General features: G+C 40.3%; 1 protein-coding gene across 1 annotated transcript; it reads left to right on the top strand.

Moving 5' to 3' along the window:
* Positions 1-381: 381 nt before the first annotated feature.
* On the top strand, positions 382-23,398 carry VPS37A (VPS37A subunit of ESCRT-I). Its single transcript, XM_056855076.1, has 12 exons — positions 382-542; positions 10,904-10,978; positions 12,873-12,987; positions 14,197-14,297; positions 15,052-15,268; positions 16,509-16,579; positions 17,333-17,460; positions 17,548-17,606; positions 17,693-17,761; positions 20,056-20,199; positions 20,694-20,774; positions 23,114-23,398. Exons 1-11 carry the CDS (start codon positions 382-384, stop codon positions 20,772-20,774), a joined length of 1,221 nt encoding a protein of 406 aa, XP_056711054.1. The 3' UTR covers positions 23,114-23,398.
* The last annotated feature ends 658 nt before the right edge of the window (positions 23,399-24,056 follow it).

The following is a 24,056-nucleotide window of genomic DNA, read 5'->3' as shown; positions in this document are numbered from 1 at the left end:
CCTTCTCTCCCTCCCCCCCTCCTTTTTTTTTTTTTTTGCGGCCTCGCTCGTTCACCCCCTTCCCTTTCGTCTTTGGTGAGCCACGCCCCACCTCTCTCCCTCCCTCCCTCCCTCCCTCCGCTCGTCTCATTGGACGTTGAGCTCGCCCGCCCACCAATAGAAAGCGCCGCTCGGGGCGTCCGGTTTTGATGATGCGGGGCGGCGGCGTTTGTGCGCAGGCGCGTTTCGCCGAAGGACGAGGCGCCGCGCTCTGAGTTCCTGGTTGAAGGGGGGGCGGCGCTTATGGAGGAGTGAGGGGGCGGAGCTCCCTCCGCGCGCGCTCCGCCTCCTCCTCCTCCGCCGCCGCCTCAGTCGCTTCAGACCCCCGGCGAGGAGGGGAGGATGAACTGGCTCTTCCCGATCTCCAAAGGGGGCAGCGGCGGCGGCGGCGGGGGGGCCGCTTCCTCCTCGGCCGCCGCCGGGACCCCGCTGCCTTCGACTCTCACCAGCCTCCAGCAGCAGAAGCAGCGGCAGATCGAGTCCCTGCGGAGCGCCCACACCGCGTGAGTGAACCCACATCCCTATGGGAGAATGGGGGAGGAGGAGGGGGGGAGAGTTTTCTCCGTTTCTTCCTCTTTTCCTCTCACTTTTCTTTCCTTTTTAATAATTATTATTATTATTTTTCCAAAATTATTAATATTTTTTTAAAAAATAATAATAATTTTTCCCCTCATTTTTCCACCCCCCCCCCGCATCAAACACACGGGGATAGTTCCTGTCAGAACGGAAAGCAACACGGTATTGACCCGGCGGCGTCGAGAGGAAAGGGGGGGGCGGAGCCGCAGTGCTTCCGGCGTCCCCTTTCCAGTGTGAAGCTGCGCCATTGGAGGATGCCTTCAGCAGCTGGTCTTCCTGTTGGATTCTCCTAGCAGGGAATGGGAAGCCATAGGCCACTGCTTCCCTCGTTGCCCCCCCCTCCCCCCCAAAAATGGCAGCTCCCAGGGTCTCTTGTATCTAGGGTTGCCAACCTCCAGGTAATAGCCGGAGATCTCCTGCTATTACAACTGATCTCCAGCTGATAAGAGATCAGTTCCCCTGGAGAAAATGGCCGCTTTGGCCATTGGACTCTATGGCATCGAAGTCCCTCCCCAAACCCTGCCCATCTCAGGCTCCGCCCCAAAAACCTCCCGCCGGTGGCAAAGAGGGACCTGGACACCCTACTTGTAGCTGGGGCGGCGGGGCAGGGGAGACACGGTGGCCAACCAGTGCAGCTTTATTTTTGTTAAGCTCGTGGCCTGGCTTTTCTCCAGGTTGCTGAGGGTGTCACATGTTTGCCTTTCTCCGTTTTATCCTCACAGCAACTCGTGGGAGGTAGGTTAGAGGAAGAGCAATTGGCCCGGGGCCATCCAACAAACTTCCTTTTTTTTTATATATATAAATTTTATTGGGTTTTATGATAGAAATTTTCCATTGCATTAAACAACATCTATAACAATATCGAATTTCAATTCTAACCTAAAGTTGTTATAATTCCATATTATATAATAAAAAAGAGAAAAGAAAAAAGAAAAAAAAGAAATGGAAAATTTTTTGACTTCCCCATCACCTCTATCTGCCTCTTAATAAAAAGTTCCTCCCGTCATAGGTAATCTAATCTTGATAAAATATCAATACCATATATAAAAAACCATAATCTGTTAGTAAATATAATTATGCTTATTCAATATAAAAAAAAAATCAAAAATAATCCTCTGGATCAGATTAGAAAATATTCTTCCATTCTTCCCAATTTTAACTCATATTCACAATAATGCATCCACGCCCCCCATTCCCCCAAAAACCGAACGTCATTTTCTTCATTTAGAATAGCTGTGAGTTTTGCCATTTCTGCCACTTCAAACATTTTAACAATCCAGTCTTTTTTCTCGGGAGTTTCTAGCCCTTTCCATTTCGCTGCATAAAGCAGTCTCGCAGCTGTTGTGGCATATATCAAAAAGGTTCTTTGTGTTGCTAAGTCGTCTGGAATCATACTCAATAACATCATTTCTGGTGTTTTGGATATATTCTTTTGTAGTATTAATCTCAATTCGTTATAAATCATGTCCCAGAAGTCTTTGGCTTTGTCACAGGTCCACCACATGTGATAAAAGGAACCAATTTCTTTGTTACATTTCCAACAAGTAGGGGACATCGTTTTATAAATCTTTGCAATTTTCTTGGGTGTTAAATACCATCTATACATCATTTTATAGATGTTTTCTCGCACTGACTGTGCTTTTATTCCTTTTAAATCTTTAGACCATAATCTTTCCCATTTATTTAAAACAATATCATGTCCCACATTTTGAGCCCAATCGATCATAGTTGGTTTAATCGTGTCCTGCTCACAGTATATTGTTAAAAGGAGATTATACATTTTAGAAATCAGCTTTGTATTATTGTCTAGTAGAATCCTTTGAAAAGGAGATTTTTCTTTAGAGAAACCTTTTTTTGCATCTTGTACAAAAACTGATTTGATTTGGTAATATTGAAGCCATTGTAAATCATCCTTAAGCAGTTGAAAGTCTTTTAGTGAGCATTTCTTTCCTTCCCAATTAGTTAGATCTTGATAAGTAATAAATTTGTCTGGTCTAAGTGGGCGCAAAGTTAGCATTTCTTGGGGCGATATCCACATCGGTGTTTCTGGTTCCAAAATGTGTTTATATCTCATCCAAATACGAAGTAGAGAGGACCTGATTATATGATTACGGAATGTTGCTTGTAATTTAATTTTATCATACCACAAATAACCATGCCATCCACTTAAGTTATTATAACCTTCCAAGTCTAGCAAACGTACATTTGACAAATTCATCCAGTCTTTTAGCCATACTAAAGCTACCGCTTCAGCATAGAGTTGAAAGTTAGGCAGTGCTAAACCTCCTCTAGTTTTTAGATCCACCAAGTATTTATAAGCAGTCCTTGGTTTTTTTCCTTGCCAGATGAAGTTTGAAATGTCTTTCCTCCAAGTTTCAAAATATTTTGTTTGTGATATTATTGGTAAATTTTGGAATAAGAAGAGCATCCTCGGTAAGACATTCATTTGGATCGTTGAGATACGTCCCATTAATGACAATTTTTTGTTTGACCATATAATCATATCAGTTTTAATCTTACCCCATAACTTGAGGTAATTGTTGGTTAACAGATCTTTATTCTTTGCAGTGATCCAAATTCCCAGGTATTTAACTTTGTTAGCTTTCTCCCAGCCAGTATATGATATAAATTCCTGTTGTTGTATTTCCGATAAATTTTTAAATATTATCTTTGTTTTTTCTTGATTCACTTTAAAGCCTGATACTTTTCCAAAATCATCCAAAGTCTCCTGAAGTATATTCATTGACTGTGTTGGGTTTTCCAAAATTAGCAGTAGGTCATCCGCGAATGCTCTCAACTTAAATTCATGTTTTTTAATTCTTAGCCCGCGGATGTCCTCCATACTTCTTAGTTTCACACATAGCGGTTCCAACACCAACAAAAATAAAAGTGGAGACAAGGGACATCCCTGTCTAGTCCCTTTCGTGATTTGGCAGTTATCTGACATTGATTCATTAACCAAAATTTTAGCTTGTTGGGAGGTATAAATAGCCGATATACCTTTCTGAAAACGATCTCCAAAATTCAATTTATCCAAAATCCGTTTCAAAAAGTTCCAAGAGACCATATCAAAGGCTTTTTCTGCATCCAAAAATACAAAAGCCGCAGTTTGTTGAATATTATGGTCATAATATTCCAGTGAATCTAGTAAAATTCTTACATTGTCTTTTATTTGCCTTCCTGGTATAAAACCTGCTTGGTCCTCATGTATAAGATCCTTAATAAATTGCTTTATCCTACATGCCAAAACCGAAGCAAAAATTTTGTAATCCACATTTAAGAGCGATATAGGTCTGTAATTAGATGTTTTTTCTGGATCTCTTCCTTCTTTGGGTATCAGTGATATAAATGCGTGTGACCAAGTCTCCGGGGATGTTCCCTCGTCCAAAATTGCATTGTAAAGTGAACCAAAAAATCCAACTAAATTGTCACTAAAAGTTCTATAAAATAGTGCAGTAATTCCATCTGGTCCAGGTGTTTTATCCGTTTTCTGTCTCAGTATTGCTTCTTGTATTTCTTCCCTTGTTACTGGAGCTTCAATACATTCTCTCTGGGTCATTGACAAAGCTTTCATCTGTATTGAGTTTAGAAATTTGTCTATTTTCTGTTTTGGAGTATTTTCTTTCTGATATAACTTAGAGTAAAATGAAACAAATTCTTTCTGAATTTCTGAAGTTGAATAAACTGGTCCTTTAGCAGTTTGGATTTTTGTTATAATCTTCTTTTGAAATGAGTCCTTCAGTTGTGTTGCTAAAAATTTTCCTGGTTTATTTGCATATTCAAAATACTTTTGTTTAGCAAGTTTCAGATTTTTATTCATTTCCTCCATTATTACCAAATTTAATTGGTGTTTAGATGCAGAAATCTGTATTTGAATTTCTCTTCTCTCCTCTTCCTGTGTTACCATTACCAATTTCTGCTCCAAGTTTTGTAAATTCCAAAGTATGTTGTTTGTAAATTGCAATTGAGTCTTCTTCCAGGCCGAGTGTTTCTGTATCATAAAACCTCTCAGAACAGCTTTGAATGCGTCCCAAACTGTATTTAAAGAAGTTTCCCCATTAAGGTTAATTTCAAAAAAGTCTTTCATTAAAACCTGTAATTCCTTTTGTATCTTGTTGTCTTTTAAAAGTTTATCGTTCATTCGCCATCTAAATGCTTGTTTATTGTTCCAATCAAAGGTAACAGGATTGTGATCAGAAAAAGTTCTAGGTAAAATATGAATTTTACGTAGTTGCGTGAAAATTGATTTACTGGCCCATATCATATCGATTCTGGAGTGTGAATCGTGTCTTGCTGAATAAAAGGTGTATTCTTTAGCTGTTGTATTCATTGTTCTCCAAATGTCTTGTAATTCTAATTCTGAAGCCATGGCAAAGAAAGTTTTAGGCAAGCATCCATCATTGATATCTTTTGCTTTTGATTTTTTGTCCAGAGATGGGAGAATAATTCCATTGAAGTCGCCCATCAGTAAAATTTGGTCTTGTGCGTACTGGGTTATCAGGTCATGTAATTTTTCATAGAAGGATTTTTTCCCTTCATTGGGTGCATAGATTCCAACCACTATTGTCCTTTGTCCCAATATTTTAGTTCTGATAATTACAATTCTTCCTTCATTGTCTTTATATACTAGTTCTGGACAGAGACTGGGGTGGGCATAGATTACCACTCCCTTTGTTTTAGTTTTAGCAGAAGCAATAAATGCTTGTCCAAGCATCTGTTTCTCCAAGTATTTTTTATGCTTTGAAGCTATATGGGTTTCTTGTAGGCAAATTAGGGAGTATTTATATTTCTGTAGATATTTGAAGATTCTGGCCCTTTTAGTTTTCTCATTCAGTCCATTTACATTCCAAGAAATTGCTTTTGCCATAATGTAGTATTTTTTAGCAAAATAAAAAGTCTATAGTTTAGTACCACCTTCTGCACCCTGTACTTCTTCTTCTTCCTCTTCTTCCTCCTTCTCTCCAGGTAATTCTTTAAGGTCCATTTTATATTTTCTCAAAAATTTCCCCACATCTGCTTGGGATAGAATTGTCGTTTTCACTTCCTTATAGGTGAAAGCCAAACCTTGTGGCATAATCCAACGATATTTGATGCCATTAGCTTTCAGTATAGACACAAAATCTTTGTAGTTATTCCTCTGTGAAAGTAGATGCCTTGGAATATCCTTCAATAGTATAAGAGAGGAGTCTCCTGCTGACACTGGATTTTCATAATGAATCTTCATAATCTTGTCTTTAACTCTGGTGTCATAGAACACTATCATCAAATCTCTTGGCTTAGATCTTCTCATTCTAGCAGGTAGTGGTATCCTGTATATTCTATTAATGGCTTGTTTTAATTCTTGTTCATCTATCTGAAATAAATAGGCCAAATTTGGTATTGCAGATTCTTTATTATCTCCCATCATATCTGGAAAATTGCGTATACGAAGGTTGGTCTCTTTCACTCTCATCTCCATCATTGCCATTTGATTTTTTGCCGCCATCTGATCCGCTTGTATTGTTTCAATCTGTTTTTCTTGGCTTGTTAATTTTTTCTTTGTGTCCTTGTGCTCATCCATCACTTTCTTAATTGATACATCCATCGCTTGCATATCTGTCTTCATAACAGTCATTTGAGTTTGTACTTCTTTCAAGTCTCCAGTGACCACATCCAACTTCTGATTAATAGCTTGGGATGCTTGACCAAGATTTGTCATCATAGAAGTCAACTGTGCCATCTGTGCAGACATCTGTTCAAACTGTTTATTTGTTGCCTCAGTTTGTTTAGTTAGCATATCCTGTAACTTTTTTTCCATGGTCGAGGTTTGTAAAGAGTCCCTTAATTTAGTATAGGCAGGGCTATGTAGTGAGCCAGAGCGGGGTCGAGACATTTACATTCAAAAAAAAGCTGGTAAAATACATGTCCACCGACAGGGCCTTTAAGGTGCTGGTTAAAAGATGATAGTTCAAAGATCAGCCTAGTAATTTTTTCGGGTTGAAAAGAGTCGAAATTGGCTTTAAAATTGCATTTTAAATTTTTAAAATACCAGTGAGTTTTTTCGGTCGCTCTAGATCGGATTAATCAGGAAGTAAACAGGAAGTTACTAGTGCTGCAGACCTTCTATCGCCTCTTCTCGATGGTTATTCCTTCAGGAATGATTTGAAAGTAACTCGAGTGCGACGGATATTCAGTCCCGCGGCTACTTCCTGTTGTTTTAGTTCCAATGATAGAGAGGGTGTTATAGAGAGTCTTCCGTTCCAGGCACTCCCTTACTGCAAACGTGGCAGGAATTCGCCGGAAAATCAGGAAGAGAAATCACCCTCCCCTTCCTTCGGACCTCTCATTGGTGATAATTCTTGTCAGTCTAAAAGGTATCCTTCCGACTCTTTGTTATGGTTTAGGCTGATCGATCCGATAAGGCTCCTGTCGCTAATCCCGATGAGTAACTCAGATCAAACTTTTTCAGTTCGGATTATGGAGGGGTGGGGGTCCCAGAAATATTCTTATCAGCCTCCCGTCTGTTCAAATTTCTAGTAAGTAGACGAAGAGTTCTTTTGTACTCACTTGGGTGTCAAGAGGTGAGGTTCTTTTCTTTATGTAGTCCTTATGTTGGTATTAAGGCGGTGGAGGGTAGAGCTTGCTGCCAAAGTTGCGTTTTGGCGATGTCCTTCCCTAGTGCCCTCGCAGGACCGGCGTCTAGGACTCCGAGGGGCTTAAAAAAGCCCCCTCAGAGTACCTAGGAGGTCAAACCGCGTTTGCGGGCTGCAGGGAGTTCCTGCTTTCCAACCCACTTGCAAGGGTCGGATTGGGGTATCTATGTACCCCCAAAAACAACGCAAACTTGGATTTCTCCCAGGACAACCTGGGGAAATGGAGTGCTCTCTCCAACGGCACCACCGGAAGTCCGCCATCCAACAAACTTCCGTGGCAGAGAGGCAGGTCTGAACCTGGGTCTTCCAGACCGTGGTCTGACACTTTTAACAGCTGCACCAAGTTGGGCTCTGCATGCAGAAAGCCCCTGGTTCACATCACAACACCTCCAGTTAAAACTGCGAGGTAGGAGATGTTGTACAAGACCACTTATGTGAATCCCGAGAGACTTGCTACCGGTCAGAGTGATCTTGGTGGGCTAGTGGTCAGTGTAAGGCAGCGCTATGTATGTAAGGGGGAGATGGTGTTTCCCAAGGGGTGTGATTTGGCCCTGTCCTATGATATTTGAAATCATGGGAAATTTAAAGTTTAGGCGCCTACTGAATTTTAGAGTGTATGAGGTTTTAAATGGTATAGCAGGTTTTTCGATTTATTGTTTATCCTGGTTGGTAGCCGCCCTGAGCCTGACTGTGGTCAGGAAAGGGCGGGATATAATTCTAATAAAATAGGGTACAGAATACCACAAGATTTACACTTGTATGAGTGTGAAGACACACTTCCTGGACTGTAGAAATGGTGAATTGATTGAAATTAGAATTTTGATCATAAACATAATGTGATCTAAAGTGGATTTTTAACATGTTGGCTGAGAAGGTAGAGCGACAGTCCAAATGCATTAACAAACCATAAGCCTGGGAATTCTTGTGCACATTCTCCAGAGTTGGACTGGACTATCTTTCAGTGCTTTATTTTTTTCATTAAAATAATTCCATCTCTAAAGATAGTTTCATTAAAATGGATGCTACTGCCAATTCAATGGGCTGGATCCAACCAGCTTTTTGGATGCTGAAAAGGTTAGGAGGAGTTAGCCTTTGACTAGCGAAAGGCCATTTGTGGGATCATGGGACTGCATGGACTAAGACCATGTGGGGTGAGGCCTGGAATATGGAGCAGAATTGGGCAAGCTTGAGTTAAAGAACTGGCAGCCCAATATTAAGTAAGCTTGGCCATTTCAAGGTTGTATTTAATGTTCTTCGGTAATTATCCCTAGGAATTGTGTCAGAGTACATGTGTGTTTTGTTGATTTATAACGGGAAGAGTGATAAAACCATGAATACGTATAACGCTCCTAATTTTAAAAAAAATCAAGCTATGGACTTCATCTCATTGGTTTTGGTTTCACATTCTAAGAATGTTTTTCTGTAAATATCTCATATGAAAATTGATACTGTAATCATCAACGTGATATATAAATCTAACAAGTGGTGCTGTGGAGAGTGGGAGCAATCCTAAACATGTTTATCTTGAATTAAGCCGCAACTTACTCAATGAGGCGTATACCTAGGAAAGTATTCTTTAGGTTGCAGGCAAGAAACATGAGGTGCCCCAGTGACACCCTGGAAAAGTTAAAACTTTTGAAAAAGACAAGTTTTTTGGATGTGCTAAAATTAGCATGCTAACGCTTTTAAGTGAATTCATTTTTTCTTTAAACAATGTAAGGGGAACAGATGCTATATTGTCAAATTTTTGCCAGTATTCTTCCAACAAAAAATAATTTCCTCATGAACTTTAAATATGTTTGGATATAATATTTAAACTACACTTTTTTCCTAATCACATATTTCAGTCCATGTATTTGCTGCTATTGGAACATAAAGTTGATGTGATTTTTTTAAATGAGGTACTGTTCCAGCTTAAATTCTTCTGTAAAACCTTCATCACTAACTCCGTCCCATTATATCTAGTTATACATTTCTGCAAAAAATTATATGTTCTGTTCCTTACAAGCTAAATTTCCAAAGGCAAATGTTTGTCAGTTTGAATTGGGAGAGAGTGAGCATGTGAGCTCAAGGATCTCCAGTAAAAGTGAAATTCAGAAAAGTGAAAGTGAAAGAATTTGCTAAAGAAACTGGGTGTGGAAGATACCGGTAGTAGTTTGGAAATACAAAGTAACACATACCTCAGTTACAAAACTGAAGATAAATAGCTTAGTCACTGTTTCACCTGCTCAGTGCATACATCTGAAATTTCAGTGTTAAAGTCCAGGCTTCTGTGATTGGTACCAGAGCATAAAATGTTTCATCTGACACTTAATTTTCATATTGCTGCAACACTTGCATAGTTTTCCATGTTGCATTGATACAGTTGTTGAGAGCCACATTGTCAGCCAACATTCAAAAGAAAATTGAACATCTTCCCATCTGTTTTCATGGTTCTGTCTTCCCTTCCTTCTGTCCACCAGAACAGAGATGACCCAGGCTATATAGAGCATTGTGATACCCCCTTAACAGTCTTTGGCCTCTTGGCCCAGCATTTAAACCTTGGACTTCTAGTACTATGATTTTATTATGTTGACACTTGTATGTCATTCTGCCCCAGAAGACCATATGATAACATACTTGAATTGTAAAATAATACATTTTGGTGTAATGTAGGAATTTATAACTGGAGGCCTTCTGGCTGGTTGTGCCCAAAAGGTACTGCCTACTAATATGGAGGTAAAAGGGGTGTGGCAGATTACTGGTAAGCTGCTTCAGGGAATCTGATGATTTGGGATGTGAAGTTTCTTGTCAGCTTTCTCTTGACAAGGTGAGCTGGTTCATTCTGCATCAGATTGCACGCCTCAGACTGTTCATTCTTCACAGCAAGTCAATTTAGTTTGCATTATATTTGCATAGGAGAAAGTGGAACATGGATCACAGTCCAGCCAAAGCTAAGCACATTTTAGATTTTAGTTGGGGATGAAGATATAAAGGCCTGGAAAAGTTCAGAAAAATTTGGGGAAGGAACAGGGTTTTCTGGGTTTTTAAAATGTCTATGTACTTTACTTATAACCCACCTTTCTTACTGACTCCAACACTGAAAAAACTATGTGAACTGCTTTTTAAGACAAAATTTTTGAGTGGGAAATTTGGGAGAGCACTCAATATATTCTATGAAATTGTTTTTTTTTTTTTTTTGTGGAATGAGTGAAATATGCTAAAATAGCATAAGGTACAACAGTTGCAGTTGTCTTGCATTATTATTGGGTGTATGTATAGTTTTGCTTGTGAAAAAACAGAGTAATCCAAAGCTTGTCTACTTGAAAGTAAGTTCCATTTTTCAGGAAAGTGTTCCTATAATTGCACTGCTAGGCAATTATACTTTATGTCAGTTAGTACAATTATGTTTACTAAGTTATGAATTATGTATTTTCTGTTGTTAAAGCAGCAGAACTGGTTTAGATTTGATTCAAAAGTCAGTGTTGCATATATTTCAGTTTTTCCCACAATTCAGATTTGGGGTGGAGGTGGTTTCGATGACTTCAGAATTTTTGAAAATTTACATTTCCTGATGAAATTGTGGCATTTAAGTGTGTAATGTGCCCATACAATTTACATTTGCTGACATAAGTGTTCCAGTGACCATTGATAAACACCTGCATTTCTTTTTACAGGATAGCTGAAATACAAAAAGATGTGGAATATCGATTACCATTTACTGTAAATAATCTCACAATTAATATTAACATGTAAGTACAGTATGGTCTAATTATATGCTCTTTTGAACTCATGAGCTGTGCTTTATATGTCGGGGTATGCAAACTTTTACTAACTGTGTGTCAGATCGCCACACTTTGGCACCAACAGAGTGATCCTATGCAGAGTTACTCCAGTCTAAGCCCATGGAAATGAATGGGCTTAGATTGGAGTAACTCTTTAGGATTGCTTGTTTTATTATTAATGTTTTATTATTGTGCCTTATACACTCTCATGAATTTTAGGGAAGGCAAAAGGGAGGGAATACCACTATTGTCATACCAGCAACAAAATTCCATCTTGAAAATCTTTGTGGCTAGATGGGGTAACTCATTTCAAGAATGCTTTGTTTGCAGATTTGTTCCTATAGGGACTTTGAAAGAAGGCTCTGACAAGCTTGATGCAATCCAAGGGCTTTTTGTGTCTATTTTGTGCCTTTTTATATCTATTTGTGTGTGCAGCACAAGCTGTTGAGAAGGACGTTGCAATTCCATTGCCAAACATCTGCATTTTCAAGGAAGGCAAGCCCATGTAGTTTGAGAAGTGTTAGACTCCGTAGCAAAACAGGCCAGAAGCACCTCGCTCGGCAACTGCCCATTTGGCCTAGATGGCGGCTCTAGATATGGGATTAAAACCCACAGAGCATTTCCACTGAGAGAAGGGTTTCCAAGAGCCAAATTCAACAATCTTTCCTACTGCAGCCCAAAATTCCCCTTAAAATGTTGTTTCTGTGGTTTCCTCGTATGCTAGTGAGGCATCTTGGGCTGCAGCAGAAGGGAGGGAGGTGAGAAAGTCACGCAGAAACAATCCCTGGCATCCAGTCTGGGGTGTTTCAAAGGCTCATGCCCTATCACCTAACTGTGCATCCTTGTCCACTGCCATGTTTTTCATTAAACTGCACTTCTGTTGTATCAACTTTACTCAAGCTCTTTCTGAAGTCCTACTTTTTGGATGGATCAAAAACTTATCCCTGGTAAAAAGTTAATTGACATGAAAAGTTAACAAGCTACTGTTATCCAGTTTCTGAAGAAAAAAAACACACAAAATTAAAACTTACATTAAAAAGGTAAATGCAAGCACAGGGTCATTCCTGACCCATGGGGTGATATCACATCCCGACGTTTCCAAGGCAGATTTTGTTTACAGGGTGGTTTGCCAGGGCCTTCCCCAGTCATTTTCCCTTTACCCCCAGCAAGCTGGGTACTTATTTTACCGACCTCAGAAGGATGGAAGGCTGAGTCAACCTTGAGCCGGCTACATGAAACCAACTTCCATTGGGATTGAACTCAGGTCGTGAGCAGAGCTTGGACTGCAGTACTGCAGCTTACCACTCTGCACCTCGGGGCTCCTAAAAAACTTATATTACTACATTAAATTTTAGCAACCTGACCATAATTTTCAACCATTTAGATTCTATCACATCTGTATTTTCTAATGTTCTAAACTGTTAACTGTAATAATTTCTGTTTAGTATTGACTTTTAACAGTGAAACTTTCAGTCTCAGTTCCTAATCTTCACAGTTCTATATTTTTCAGCCCCAGCCTGTACGCTACCTCTTATATCCCCAACCATTTCTCTTGAGACTATTAAGGAGTTTAGGAATTATAGTCTTTCTGCTTCATCATCCCCAAGATTCTGAAAGGGTTCTCCCTACCTAGTTGCAGGGCAGTCCATTTAACCAATCGTACCCTTTCCTTGCCAATAAACTCCAATTTTTACATTTTTAAGTTGTAGAAGTCAGCATTCATTCTAAACATACATATGAAAAAGCTAAAGCAGCATATAAAAATAAAACTCTGCAATGAGGATTTTTAAAAATGTAATAAAAAGAATGATGTATTATTTGTGTGAATATCATGATGATAATTATATATTGGTGTTTTCAGTTTGCTTCCTCCTCAGTTTCCTCAAGAAAAACCAGTCATCAGTATTTACCCTCCAATACGACATCACTTAATGGACAAACAAGGCGTGTATGTGACCTGCCCTTTAATAAGCAATGTATGTATAATTATAAGATTTTCTAATATAATGGTGTGATAGTAAAATTGCAGATTGTTTTAATGATCTATAGATAGCAACAACAGTATTACATTGCAGACCTTTTGGAGTATGTTCTATGATGAAAATTACTGCTATATGTTCAGCTTTTCACACACTTTCTGAAATAGAAACCGAACATTTTAGAGTGGTTTTTCAAAGATAATTTAGGAGGTTTTTTAAACTGAGAAACTTGAATTTAAGTTTATTGCTGAGGGCCAAAGGCTGTTGCCTTCTTAACATAAAAGATACAACAATTTTAAAAAACACATACTGAATTTTTTAAAAACAAAAAATGAGCAACTGGAAAGCGCCAAGTATTTTTATGCAGGTTTAAGCCTAAAACAAGAGCCCCGTGGTGCAGAGTGGTAAGCTGCAGTACTGCAGTCAAAAGCTCTGCTCATGACCTGAGTTCGATCCCGACGGAAGTTGGTTTCAGGTAGCCGGCTCAAGGTTGACTCAGCCTTCCATCCTTCCGAGGTCGGTCAATGAGTACCCAGCTTGCTGGGGGTAAAGTGTAGACAACTGGGAAAGGCCCTGGCAAACCACCCCGTAAACAAAGTCTGCCTAGTAAACGTCAGGATGTGACGTCACCCCATGGGTCAGGAATGACCCGGTGCTTGCACAGGGGACCTTTACCTTTAAGCCTAAAAACAGTGTTTTATATCCTCAATATTTAATTCCTTAATTGTTTTCTATTCCTGGTTTATATGTCTGCACTAAATCCTCAACCATTGTGGTTTCAATAGCAAAAACTATTACAACTACTTAATCTTTCGTGTAAGATTATAAATGTGCGATGATATGTTTTTCACTAGATTAATCCTGATCCATTATTTCAATTTGTGAGATTCCAAGCGTATATTAAATTACAGTCGCAATCCAGCCCAATGTTTCTGTGGTGAGGGGACACAGTATAGAAGCTTCCATGCTCAAAAACAGGTCCTAGAGCCAAAATGTATCTATCACTGGCTCTTGCATTCATTGCCTAGGAACCGCCAGTGCCAGCTGACACTTGCATCTTAACATTTTCGTGGAATAAGCTGCTGATCAAAGTTTGCAGCCCTGCTAATTTTACATTGTTTAGTTTAAGCACAAAATAATCTGTCGATGTAGTATAGAATGCCATAGGGGTGCTAAATGTAACACAGCTTTTCAATCTCCAAACAGTTCACAATGCACTCAGACCTTGGAAAAATCATTCAGAGCATACTTGATGAGTTCTGGAAGAATCCTCCAGTTTTGGCTCCCAGCTCAGCATCATTCCCATAGTAAGTAAGTTAGAGGTAATGGCGACAAAAATTCCAAACAAAATAAAGACTGAAACCAAAATAAAGAGTCTTTTCAAGTTTTGCCAGAACCAGCACACTATTATGGTAATGCTGCAACATAAAGATAGTATTAAAATGAAGATGTATTTACAGTGTTCACGTCAGTGGAACTGAATAGTTGTATTGAGATGGGCTGTTATATTTTGCTCCGCTCCATCTGCAACCCAGGCCGCTCTGTGTAACTGTGACTCAGCAGTGGTTCTCCTGGAGTGGTCCTCATTTTTTTTTGTGGTTCTTTATCCTGAATACTTTGCCATCTCTGGTCTTTCTACGCTTGTGTACGCCTTGCTGAGAGTGTGGGTAGAGGTGTCACATGACACAGGCAACAGGAATTTGGGGCATGTCTGGACAGGAGCAGGATTGTGCATGACCCTGGCTTTAACATAGTCAGGCATGCACTTCCAGCTGCCTCTCCCATGCTGGGATGCTGCCTGGTCCCTAGCTCAATAGACTAGAAGCAAAACAACCCTGTAGCACAAGCACTACATAATTTATTGTGTGTACTAGAGTGATGCATTCCCACACTTTGACTGGAGATTTGTTGCCAAGAAACCAAGCCAACTCTCTCTAAAGCATCGTTTGTAATGTTGCTCAACAATACCTTTATATATAAGTATTTCAATATTAAAATAAAATAAAATAAAATGGGAAAACATTATAGAATCTGTTGTTGATAGTACTTCTTTTTCCTTAGCCTTTACAACAAGCCAGCTGGAATGTCTCCCTATGCTCCTCAGAACTTCCCATTTCTTTCGCCGTATTTGTCTCAAGAGACGAATAGGTCTGTAGCATCCGTGCCTCTTCCAGAATCACTTTCGTCAGGCTACGCTACAGATAGACCTGCTGCTCCTTCCTACGGCATGATAACGGAGTTACCCTTGCCTGTTCCAACAGCAGAAATTTTCGCCCAGGTTTGTCTATGTGTTGAAATTTCTAATTCAAAATGTTTACATATAGAGCCATTCAAAATATCACATGTAAACACTTTGGAGAAGCTACTAAAATTATGTTTTACCATCTGGTGTAAATTTAATGGAGTTCAAGAACAAGAAGTGTTACCTTGGGCAAAAACGCATGGTCACTTTATCCTCCTTTAATCCCTGTTTTAGCCAGGATCAAATGCACATTAGGCGAAACGCATGCGTTTAATCCAGACTGAATCCTGGCTGAAACAGGGATTAAAGGAGGCTAAAGTGACCATGCGTTTTTCCCCTTGTGTCTAGACTGGCTCCACGCGTATAATAACCACTAACTCGAATTGCCCACACTGTAATAATCCAACCAACAGAGAATTGTTCTCTTTTGGTATAGTCAGGCAGCAGAAGCAATCCTGTATATTGATGTGAGATGTCCAAAAGGATTCCACTCTGTTTGCCTGCCAGCATAATCAGAGAGAAATGCAACCCACAAAACAATGGGCATCATTTAAAAGTGAGAGAACAAGTTAGCTCATTCTTCACTCATGATGATATTCTTAGGCAGTTAATATATGTGACAGATCCATCTACCAGCCTTAGAACCAAACACTTATATGAATACGTTTAAAGGTAAAGGTCCCCTGTGCAAGCACCGGGTAATTCCTGACCCATGGGGTGACGTCACATCCCAACGTTTTCTAGGCAGACTTTGTTTAGGGGGTGGTTTGCCAGTGCCTTCCCCAGTCATCTTCCCTTTACCCCCAGCAAGCTGGGTACTCATTTTACCAACCTCGGAAGGATGGAAGGCTGAGTCAACCTTGAGCCGGCTACCTGAAACCAACTTCCGTTGGGATCAAACTCAGGTCGTGAGCAGAGCTTTTGACTGCAGTACTGCAGCTTACCGCTCTGCGCCACGGGGCTCTACCATATGAATACGATACTGGCATCTAATTGGCTTTTTAAGGAAAAGATATTTACCCTGTTTACCATTTAATAGTCTTAATGTTATTAAAATACGGAATGTGATTTTTTCAGAACCAGCACATACCTTGTTTTACTTCCATGTTTTTTATACTGATACTAGGACGGTAACTTTCAGTTAAGCCTCCACCAAATAGATTCTGTTTCAGTTATCACTTTACATTTGAAACCATACCGGGGCTGGTCTTTGTATGGTTAGTAGTCAATATTTGTCCTTGAAAACCATCTGATTTCTATGTCTTACCATTTTTAGGGATGCCAAAATGGATACAGTTACAAGATGCCTGATCTTCCTGATGCATTTCCAGAACTATCAGAACTTAGGTAAACTATGTTGTAATTGTTTAATTGAGAGGCGTAACTTTATACTATAAACATTTGAGATATGTACCCAAGAGGGTTGCTTTCGAAAGAATAGAAACTGTTCCCTTCAAAAAAGTTTTCTTTGCTTGTGTCTGTTTCCAGAATACTGGTGTACGAAAAAGGACCTAACTTGGTAACTAATAACTAGGTCATATGGCCAGATCTTCCCACCATAATTTAGATGGTGTTCGTATGATAGTTGAGCTACAAATGTATACACATTTCTGCATGTTGAAAAGGGTTGGATTTGCATGTATTTTTATTTCTGTGTGTATAGCATTCTCCTTAATAGCATAAGCAGTTACACCAGGTCACTTTCTCTGGAAATGTTACTCTAATCTGGAGAGTAATGAACCGGGTCCCACTTGATTAGTAAGGTGAACAAGTTGAGTATCATCCATTGCATTGGGGTACTTATGTGCTTTTGTATGTATCCCTTCATTGTTGCTTCTGTGGTTTACATTCCTATAAACCAAGTGGAGCATGCCTTTTTGGCATTCAACAAAAATATGGCAGTAATTCATTCCCAGGGTTCTGAAATGGCATTATATTAGGAAAGCTACACAGGGGTTCGTAAGCAAGATATGAACAAAGAGTAAAAGCTTCCTGTGTCAACAAGTAAAATGATGCATTGGTTAAAACAAAAACCAATAGCTGAATTTATACAGTGGGGCTTCTTGGTTGCAAAATATTCTTATTTCTTCTGAAATCCAGCATTTCACAGCTGACAGACCTGAATGAGCAAGAAGACCTGCTGCTGGAACAGTTTGTTAATCTGCCTCAGTTGAAGCAAGTCATTAATGATAAGGATGATTTAGTGAAAAGTATTGAAGAGCTGGCAAGTAAGACTTCAGAATGTTTGCAATTGGACGAACATTATGGGGAGTAAATGACTGTCTTCTAAAACTGAATAGTGATTTTTTTGGCAGAAAAAAATCTGCTTTTGGAACCTGGTTTGGAGGCAAAAAGGCAAGCGGTGCTGGATAAAGTAAGTGGGTGAAGAAAAATTATTTTTCTGCAGCTTGTTAAAACAGTTATTTGCTTTTTAAAAAAAACAAAATTTGTTCCTCCTAGTATGAACAGCTTACCCAGTTGAAGGCCATGTTTGAAAAGAAGATGCAGAGGCAGCATGAACTTAGTGAGGTAAGTTTTGATGCTGTTTGCCTTATGAAAGGAAGCGCCCCTTCACATCACATCATTAACTGGTGGATTTCACCACCCCAAAATGCAGTGTTGGCTTTTATATGGCCTGGTCCACACATGTACCACACATGCAAAGCTGGTAAAATGGACTGTACTATTTCAGACTGCAGTTGCTTGAAAACTAGCACAGAAGGCAGTAGTTCCTGCTCAACATACTTGCTGCTGTTAGTTTTCTACTATACCAGTGGTTTGGTTTATTTACTTGGAAAAACGTTTGAAAATATCATCCATCCTGGAGTGCTTTTGTCTCATTCTGTCATATTTGGAGATCAGACCACAGCAGTTTCTAAAAATGACTTGAAAAGCTGAATTGACTCTGAGAATTAGATGAAATATTCTTGTTCAGTAATGGTATGCTTGCAGTTGCCAGACGTTTCTGCAAACAGGTGTCATGATTATACCCAGCTGTGAGCATCTTATAGGCGTCAGAGTGGCCAGTGTTTCATGCAGAATGCGGGACTTAACATTTTCTTGCCAAGCAGTGTTGATTATGCATCTATGCATAATACTTAGGCTTGGGGACTGAATGCAGCCTCACTAAGCATTGCTGCTTCGCAGTGCAGGTCTTCACAAAACATCTCACCTGGGGCAAGTACCTTTGGCCTTCTGATGAAGCAGACCTCCCAGTAGTACACAAATAACTACTCCCCCCACCCACTTTCCTGCAGTTTGCAGAGGCCAGAAGGGAAGGACTCCTATGTCAAAAAGCTTTGGAATAGGCAGAAGTATCTTCCTGCTCCACAACTCAGTGTGATAGAGAAACCCTTTCCTCTTTCACATGGGTGGGGGACACAACCCTTTCTGCCATGTGGAGCTTTAGAGCAGGAGGGAGAGATTTGCACAGCTTCCCAGTATGGGGGGGGGGCATCAAGTTCTCTGGTACACCCTGAGGGCAGGGAGGATTCAACGAGTGATTCAAATGTGGAATTCACTGCCAGAGGGTGTAACGATGGCTCCCAGGCATAGACAGTTTAAAAAGGGACTGGACAGATTCATGGATGATAGGTCCTTCAGTGTTAATTAAAGAGAACCTTCACACTGTGGCAGAAAACCTCTGAATAACATTGCCAGGAGGCAGCACTGGGGGAAGGCCTTGGCCTCTGTGCCCTGTTGTTGGCCCTCTGTAGTAACTGGTTGGCCACTGTGTGAAACAGGATGCTGGGTGGACCACTGGTCTGATTTGTGCAAACCGCAGCCACAAATTATGCCGTATCAAAAGTGGTAAGCTCCAGCGCGTGACAATACAAAATAAGTTACTCTTTTCGTTTGCTGTATTGTGTGTGTAGCTTTTCCACCAGCATTGTTCTGAGCGTGGCAAGCAAATTGCAAGGCCTTTGTGACGCTCTGATCTTCGCATCATACTTTTGGGCAGCCCTACATCTTTGCAGAAGTTCCTAGTGTTGCACATAGAAGGGAGTGTGTTACGTAATTTTCAGAATGTTACTTGTTAGCACTAGATTTGAAAACTGAATTTCTGGGTGCCCTTGAAACTTGTAAACCGCAGAAAGCCCCTGAACAAGAAGAACCTTGTGCTTGCCTAATGGGGAAGAGTTTCTCTGATCTTCGTGGATTTCTCCCTCCTGCTGCAGCTTCTTGTGCCCACATCTCTTAGCGTTTCAAAGGGTTCCCTTAGCTTTCAGGGGACAAAAGGAAATGGTATGAACACATGAAGATGCCTCATACTGGATCAGACCCTTGGTCCATCCAAGTCAGTATTGTCTACTCAGACCGGACGCGGCTCTCCAGGGTCTTTCACATCACCTACTTGCTTGGTTCCTTTAATTGGAGAAGTTAAGGATTGAACCTGGGACCTTCTGCATGCCAAACAGATGCTCTACCACTGAACTACAGCCCCTCCCTTATTGGCTTGCAGTGCTTAGGATCTAACTGATAATATTTTCACAGCCTTTTGGGGAACCTGAGCACTCCAGTAAAAGCTTCATTGAGTAGGCACATTGAATAGGGCCTTAAACTATTAGCCCTGCAATCTAAGCACTGACTGTCCTTTTTGAAAATCATACTATCTCTGAGTGCTAGCTCTTTCCTGAAATTGGGTTATTTAAAAGATGATTTTATTTATTTAAAATATTTTTATCCCACCTTTCCACAGTGCCCAAGGCGATGGCAGTATGAGCTTTATAGCAGATATACCTGTGTGAGCTTGATTTGCCTCTTGCTTTTTGCAATGAGAGTATGGTTTTCACCAAAATGCTTATTCAATTATATTTCCTCAGAGTTGTAGCGCAAGTGCTCTGCAGGCAAGACTGAAAGTAGCTGCCCATGAAGCAGAAGAGGAGTCGGACACTATTGCAGAAGACTTTCTGGAAGGGAAAACAGAGGTTGATGACTTTCTTAGTAGCTTCATGGAGAAGAGAACAGTATGTAAAATTATCTTACATTTAAAAACCAGTGTTTTAGTCACACGTGGTTGACTAAACCAGAGCACTTGAAGGAGGGGATATTAATCACGTGTATTGTTGAAAACTTGAAATACTAGCATGTTGTAATTGACTAATTAATCTAGGCCCAATGGATAGGAACACTTTTGTTTTTGACACTGAACCTTATAAATTATTTAGTTTTAACTTTTTTTGATACCTTTATTATTTAAGAGATCATTCTGATGTTGAGATCATCCTGATGTTGAACATATGACCACACTTGAAACTAGCAATTTTTCCCCCTGCTGCTAGTCTTCAGGATATTTTCCCTGTTGATTTTCATGGTAAAGTGACCAATGTAGTGTTACAAAATGTGTTTGTAGAAAACATGGAAACTGATACAAATAACAAGTGGTCCACAAATCTAAAAACAAAGGTGATTGGTAAAATGTCTGGTTAAAGAGCAATGTTGATTTGCCATTATCTTCTAGATTTGCCACTGTAGAAGAGCCAAAGAAGAAAAGCTTCAACAGACAATATCAATGTGCAGCCAGTTTCATGCTCCACTATAGGTATGTTCATATACTGAATTCTCCTGTGTACCACACATCCAATGGCCAGGTTCGTGCAATCTCTGTCTAGAAATTCTGTATAATTGATGGGGTAGCATGACCTCACAGTACCTTGTTACAGCAAGGTTGCTGCAGAATAATGAGTCTCCAGAAGCCATCCACATAACTGCTGGGAGCAATTAAGATAAGCACATGAGAAGGTGATCTAAATTCTTGGGCTAGTTCTTACATCAGAAGCCACTCCTTCAGATCCCAGTCAGTTTCGGTCTTTACAGGACAAAACCTTGAACTGAGTTTAGAAACCAACTGGAAGCCAACGAAGATCTTTCAGTATTGGGGGTGGGGTGGGGGTTATGCAAGCACTGTGGTGCATCCCAGTCAGTAGCCACCTGGCCACTGACGTTTCCATTGATGTGTCCACATATTTTAAGGATAGTCCCCAGTATAATGTTTTGCATGAGTGACTATGAACAGATACTATGTTCCTAGAAAAGAGCACAGCTGGAACACCAACCAAAGGTGGTAGAAGGCACTTTGTGCAGTGAAAGACGCTGCAGCATCCATGTGACTAGCTGGATACCCCTGATCTTTAAGGGGGAGTGCAATTGAACCAACCAGTACCTCATGGTCCAAAGCGTCACTCATCCACAGAATCTGTTAGCCCTCAAGCAGCCCAGCACTGATTCCAGGCTTCTTATCAGCATAGCCACATACAGATTAGACAGAAAAGTGAAACAGTTGGGTGTCATCCATATGCCAGTGATGCTAGCGCCTTGTCCCAGAGTTATACCCAGAGAACTATCTCATCTAGCAGTTTCATGTAGATGTTAAACTCCACAGGTGACAGAATAGAGCTCTGTGGAATTCCATTACATGAATGCCATGAAACGGTGCTGTAGCCCTTCCAGAACCACAATCTGGAATCACCCTGCTAGGTAGGACAGGAGCTGCTTAAAGAACAGGAGTTGGTTTTTACATGCCGAATTTCTCTACCACTTAAGGGAGAATCAAAGCGGCTTACCATCACCTTCCCTTCCCAACAACAGACACCCTGTGAGGTAGCTGAGGCTGAGAGAGCTGTGACTAGCCCAGGGTCACCCAGCTGGCTTCGTGTGTAGGAGTGGGGAAACAAATCCGGTTCCCCAGATTAGCCTCCGCCGCTCATGTGGAGGAGTGGGGGAATCATACCCGGTTCTCCACATCAGAGTCCACCGCTCCAAGCCACCGCTCTTAACCACTACACCACGCTGGCTCTCTCAGTGTCTCTTAAAGTGTCTCATGCTCAGGCATGCCTGAAAAGGGGCTGTGATTAATGGTATCAAAACCTGCCAAACTTCAGAAAAATCAGCAGAGTGCAAGGTGTGACCATGATTGTGAAAACAAATGTATAGGCATACACTGCAGGTCAACCATTCTGTCATCACCAGCAGTTGCAAACATTCATATACCCAAAGCTCAACCTCGCGCCAAAAATTTTAAAACTTTTTGTCTGTGTGAATAGGTTCTTAAGTATCTTATTAATTTATACCCTGCCTTTCTCCTCAATGAGGACCCAAAGCAGCTTACATCATCCTTTCTTCCATTTTATCCTCACAACAATCCTGTGAGGTAGGTTAGGCTGAGAGTGTTTGACTGGCCCAGGATAAACCAGCGAGCTTCCATGGAAGGTGGGTACTCAAACCTGGGTCTCCTAGGCTTATGTTGAGCACTCAAACCACTATACCACACTGACTCTCTTAATACTGATTTGTGAAGATTGTTAGGACTTGTCTCTCCTATGCTGTTTTACCAAACCATGTTGTTTTAGAATGCCATAAAATTTGTCTAAACCACTTTGTAAAACTCTGGTTGTGTATCCTGCTGAACATGTGTTGCTTATACTGCTTAGCACACTGCCACTATTAAAACAGTATTGGGCCCTACCTGTGATGATGGTTGTTGTGTGGACTCTATGATACATGTTTCCAATCCACCGCATCTGAACCATTGTTAGCTGACACATAAATACCATTGGAGTTTAGTGATAAACACTAGAACAGATCTGCAATCTCATGGGTATGTGCAAGAAGTAACACAAAAACAAATCACGTAAACTACAAATGATACAAATGGTGATGCTGATACAAATGGTGATGCTGGGAAATCTTAGTAACAGTGTGCTTTTATTTTTGAGAGATATTTGATTTGACCATCCCATGTTGTATAAATTAAAAGGCATACCATGGGACATAAAGATGTACATCGTCTGTCTGTCCTGAATTCATTTGAAGTTGTTGCATCTGTAAAGCTGTGTTGAAAACAAGAAATTTTGCTAACTATAGTTATGTTTGTGTTCACAGATTTTTCCAGTTTCCAAGGCGAGGGAACAGATCCAGCAAAAGCACATTTTCATATATATTTTGCAAAAAAAGCATTTCATCATGGTTGTATCTATAGAACAGTCTGTAAGAGCTGGATGGTTTTTTGTATAAATTAGAGTGTCTTTATATGATCACTTTATCCAAGAAATCCTACTGCAATTTTTGCACTAATATTTTCTGTATTTATTATGGATAATACTTACCATGTTTAAGTTCCTGCTGCTATCTCCACCCACTTTATAGATTAAATATCTAAACATGCAACTTTGACTAGCTTTTTAAATTGTATGCTATACAAACCATAACTTTTGTATTTAAATGTTGACTGGTTTGGGAGAAACATAGAAATGATGGTTACTTAAAAGTAAGTTGCAAAGTATTATGAGGCAAGGTACATCTGTTAACACTTCTTCACAAGAGTAACCTGATCTCAAGAACTGGAAATCGGTTCCTTTAACCAATTTTATTTGTGCTGTGTTATGAGGAGGGACTGTGGCTCAGTGGTAGAGCATCTGCTTGACATGCAGACGGTCCCGGGTTCAGTCCCCGCATCTCCAGCCAACAGACCAGGCACTGGGTGATATGGAAGATCTCTGCCTGAGACCCTAGAGAGCTACTGCCAGTCTGAGTAGACAATAATGACCTTGATGGACCAAGGGTCTGATTCGATATAAGGAAACTTCATGTGAGAAATGAGGCATTGAAATGAAGCAGGTGGCTCGTAGACATGGGTATCTGAAACTGAAAAATCCCATGCAGACTCTGCATAGGATTGCAGTGTTGGAAGACTGAGATACTTAAGCGTTGCCTTGCAGCCCATTGAATGAAGACAGTCAACTGCCTTCTTTCCAAGGGACATATCTAATGTATCTTTTATGGTCTTCTCGGGATCCTGAAATCCACTGGTTTTGGGAACACAAAA

This window comes from Euleptes europaea, chromosome 9 (assembly GCF_029931775.1).
Source record: "Euleptes europaea isolate rEulEur1 chromosome 9, rEulEur1.hap1, whole genome shotgun sequence".
In the NCBI taxonomy this organism is placed as follows: domain Eukaryota; kingdom Metazoa; phylum Chordata; class Lepidosauria; order Squamata; family Sphaerodactylidae; genus Euleptes; species Euleptes europaea.
The sequence above is the reverse complement of the archived record's forward strand: the minus strand, read 5'-3'. Positions and strand labels throughout refer to the sequence as shown.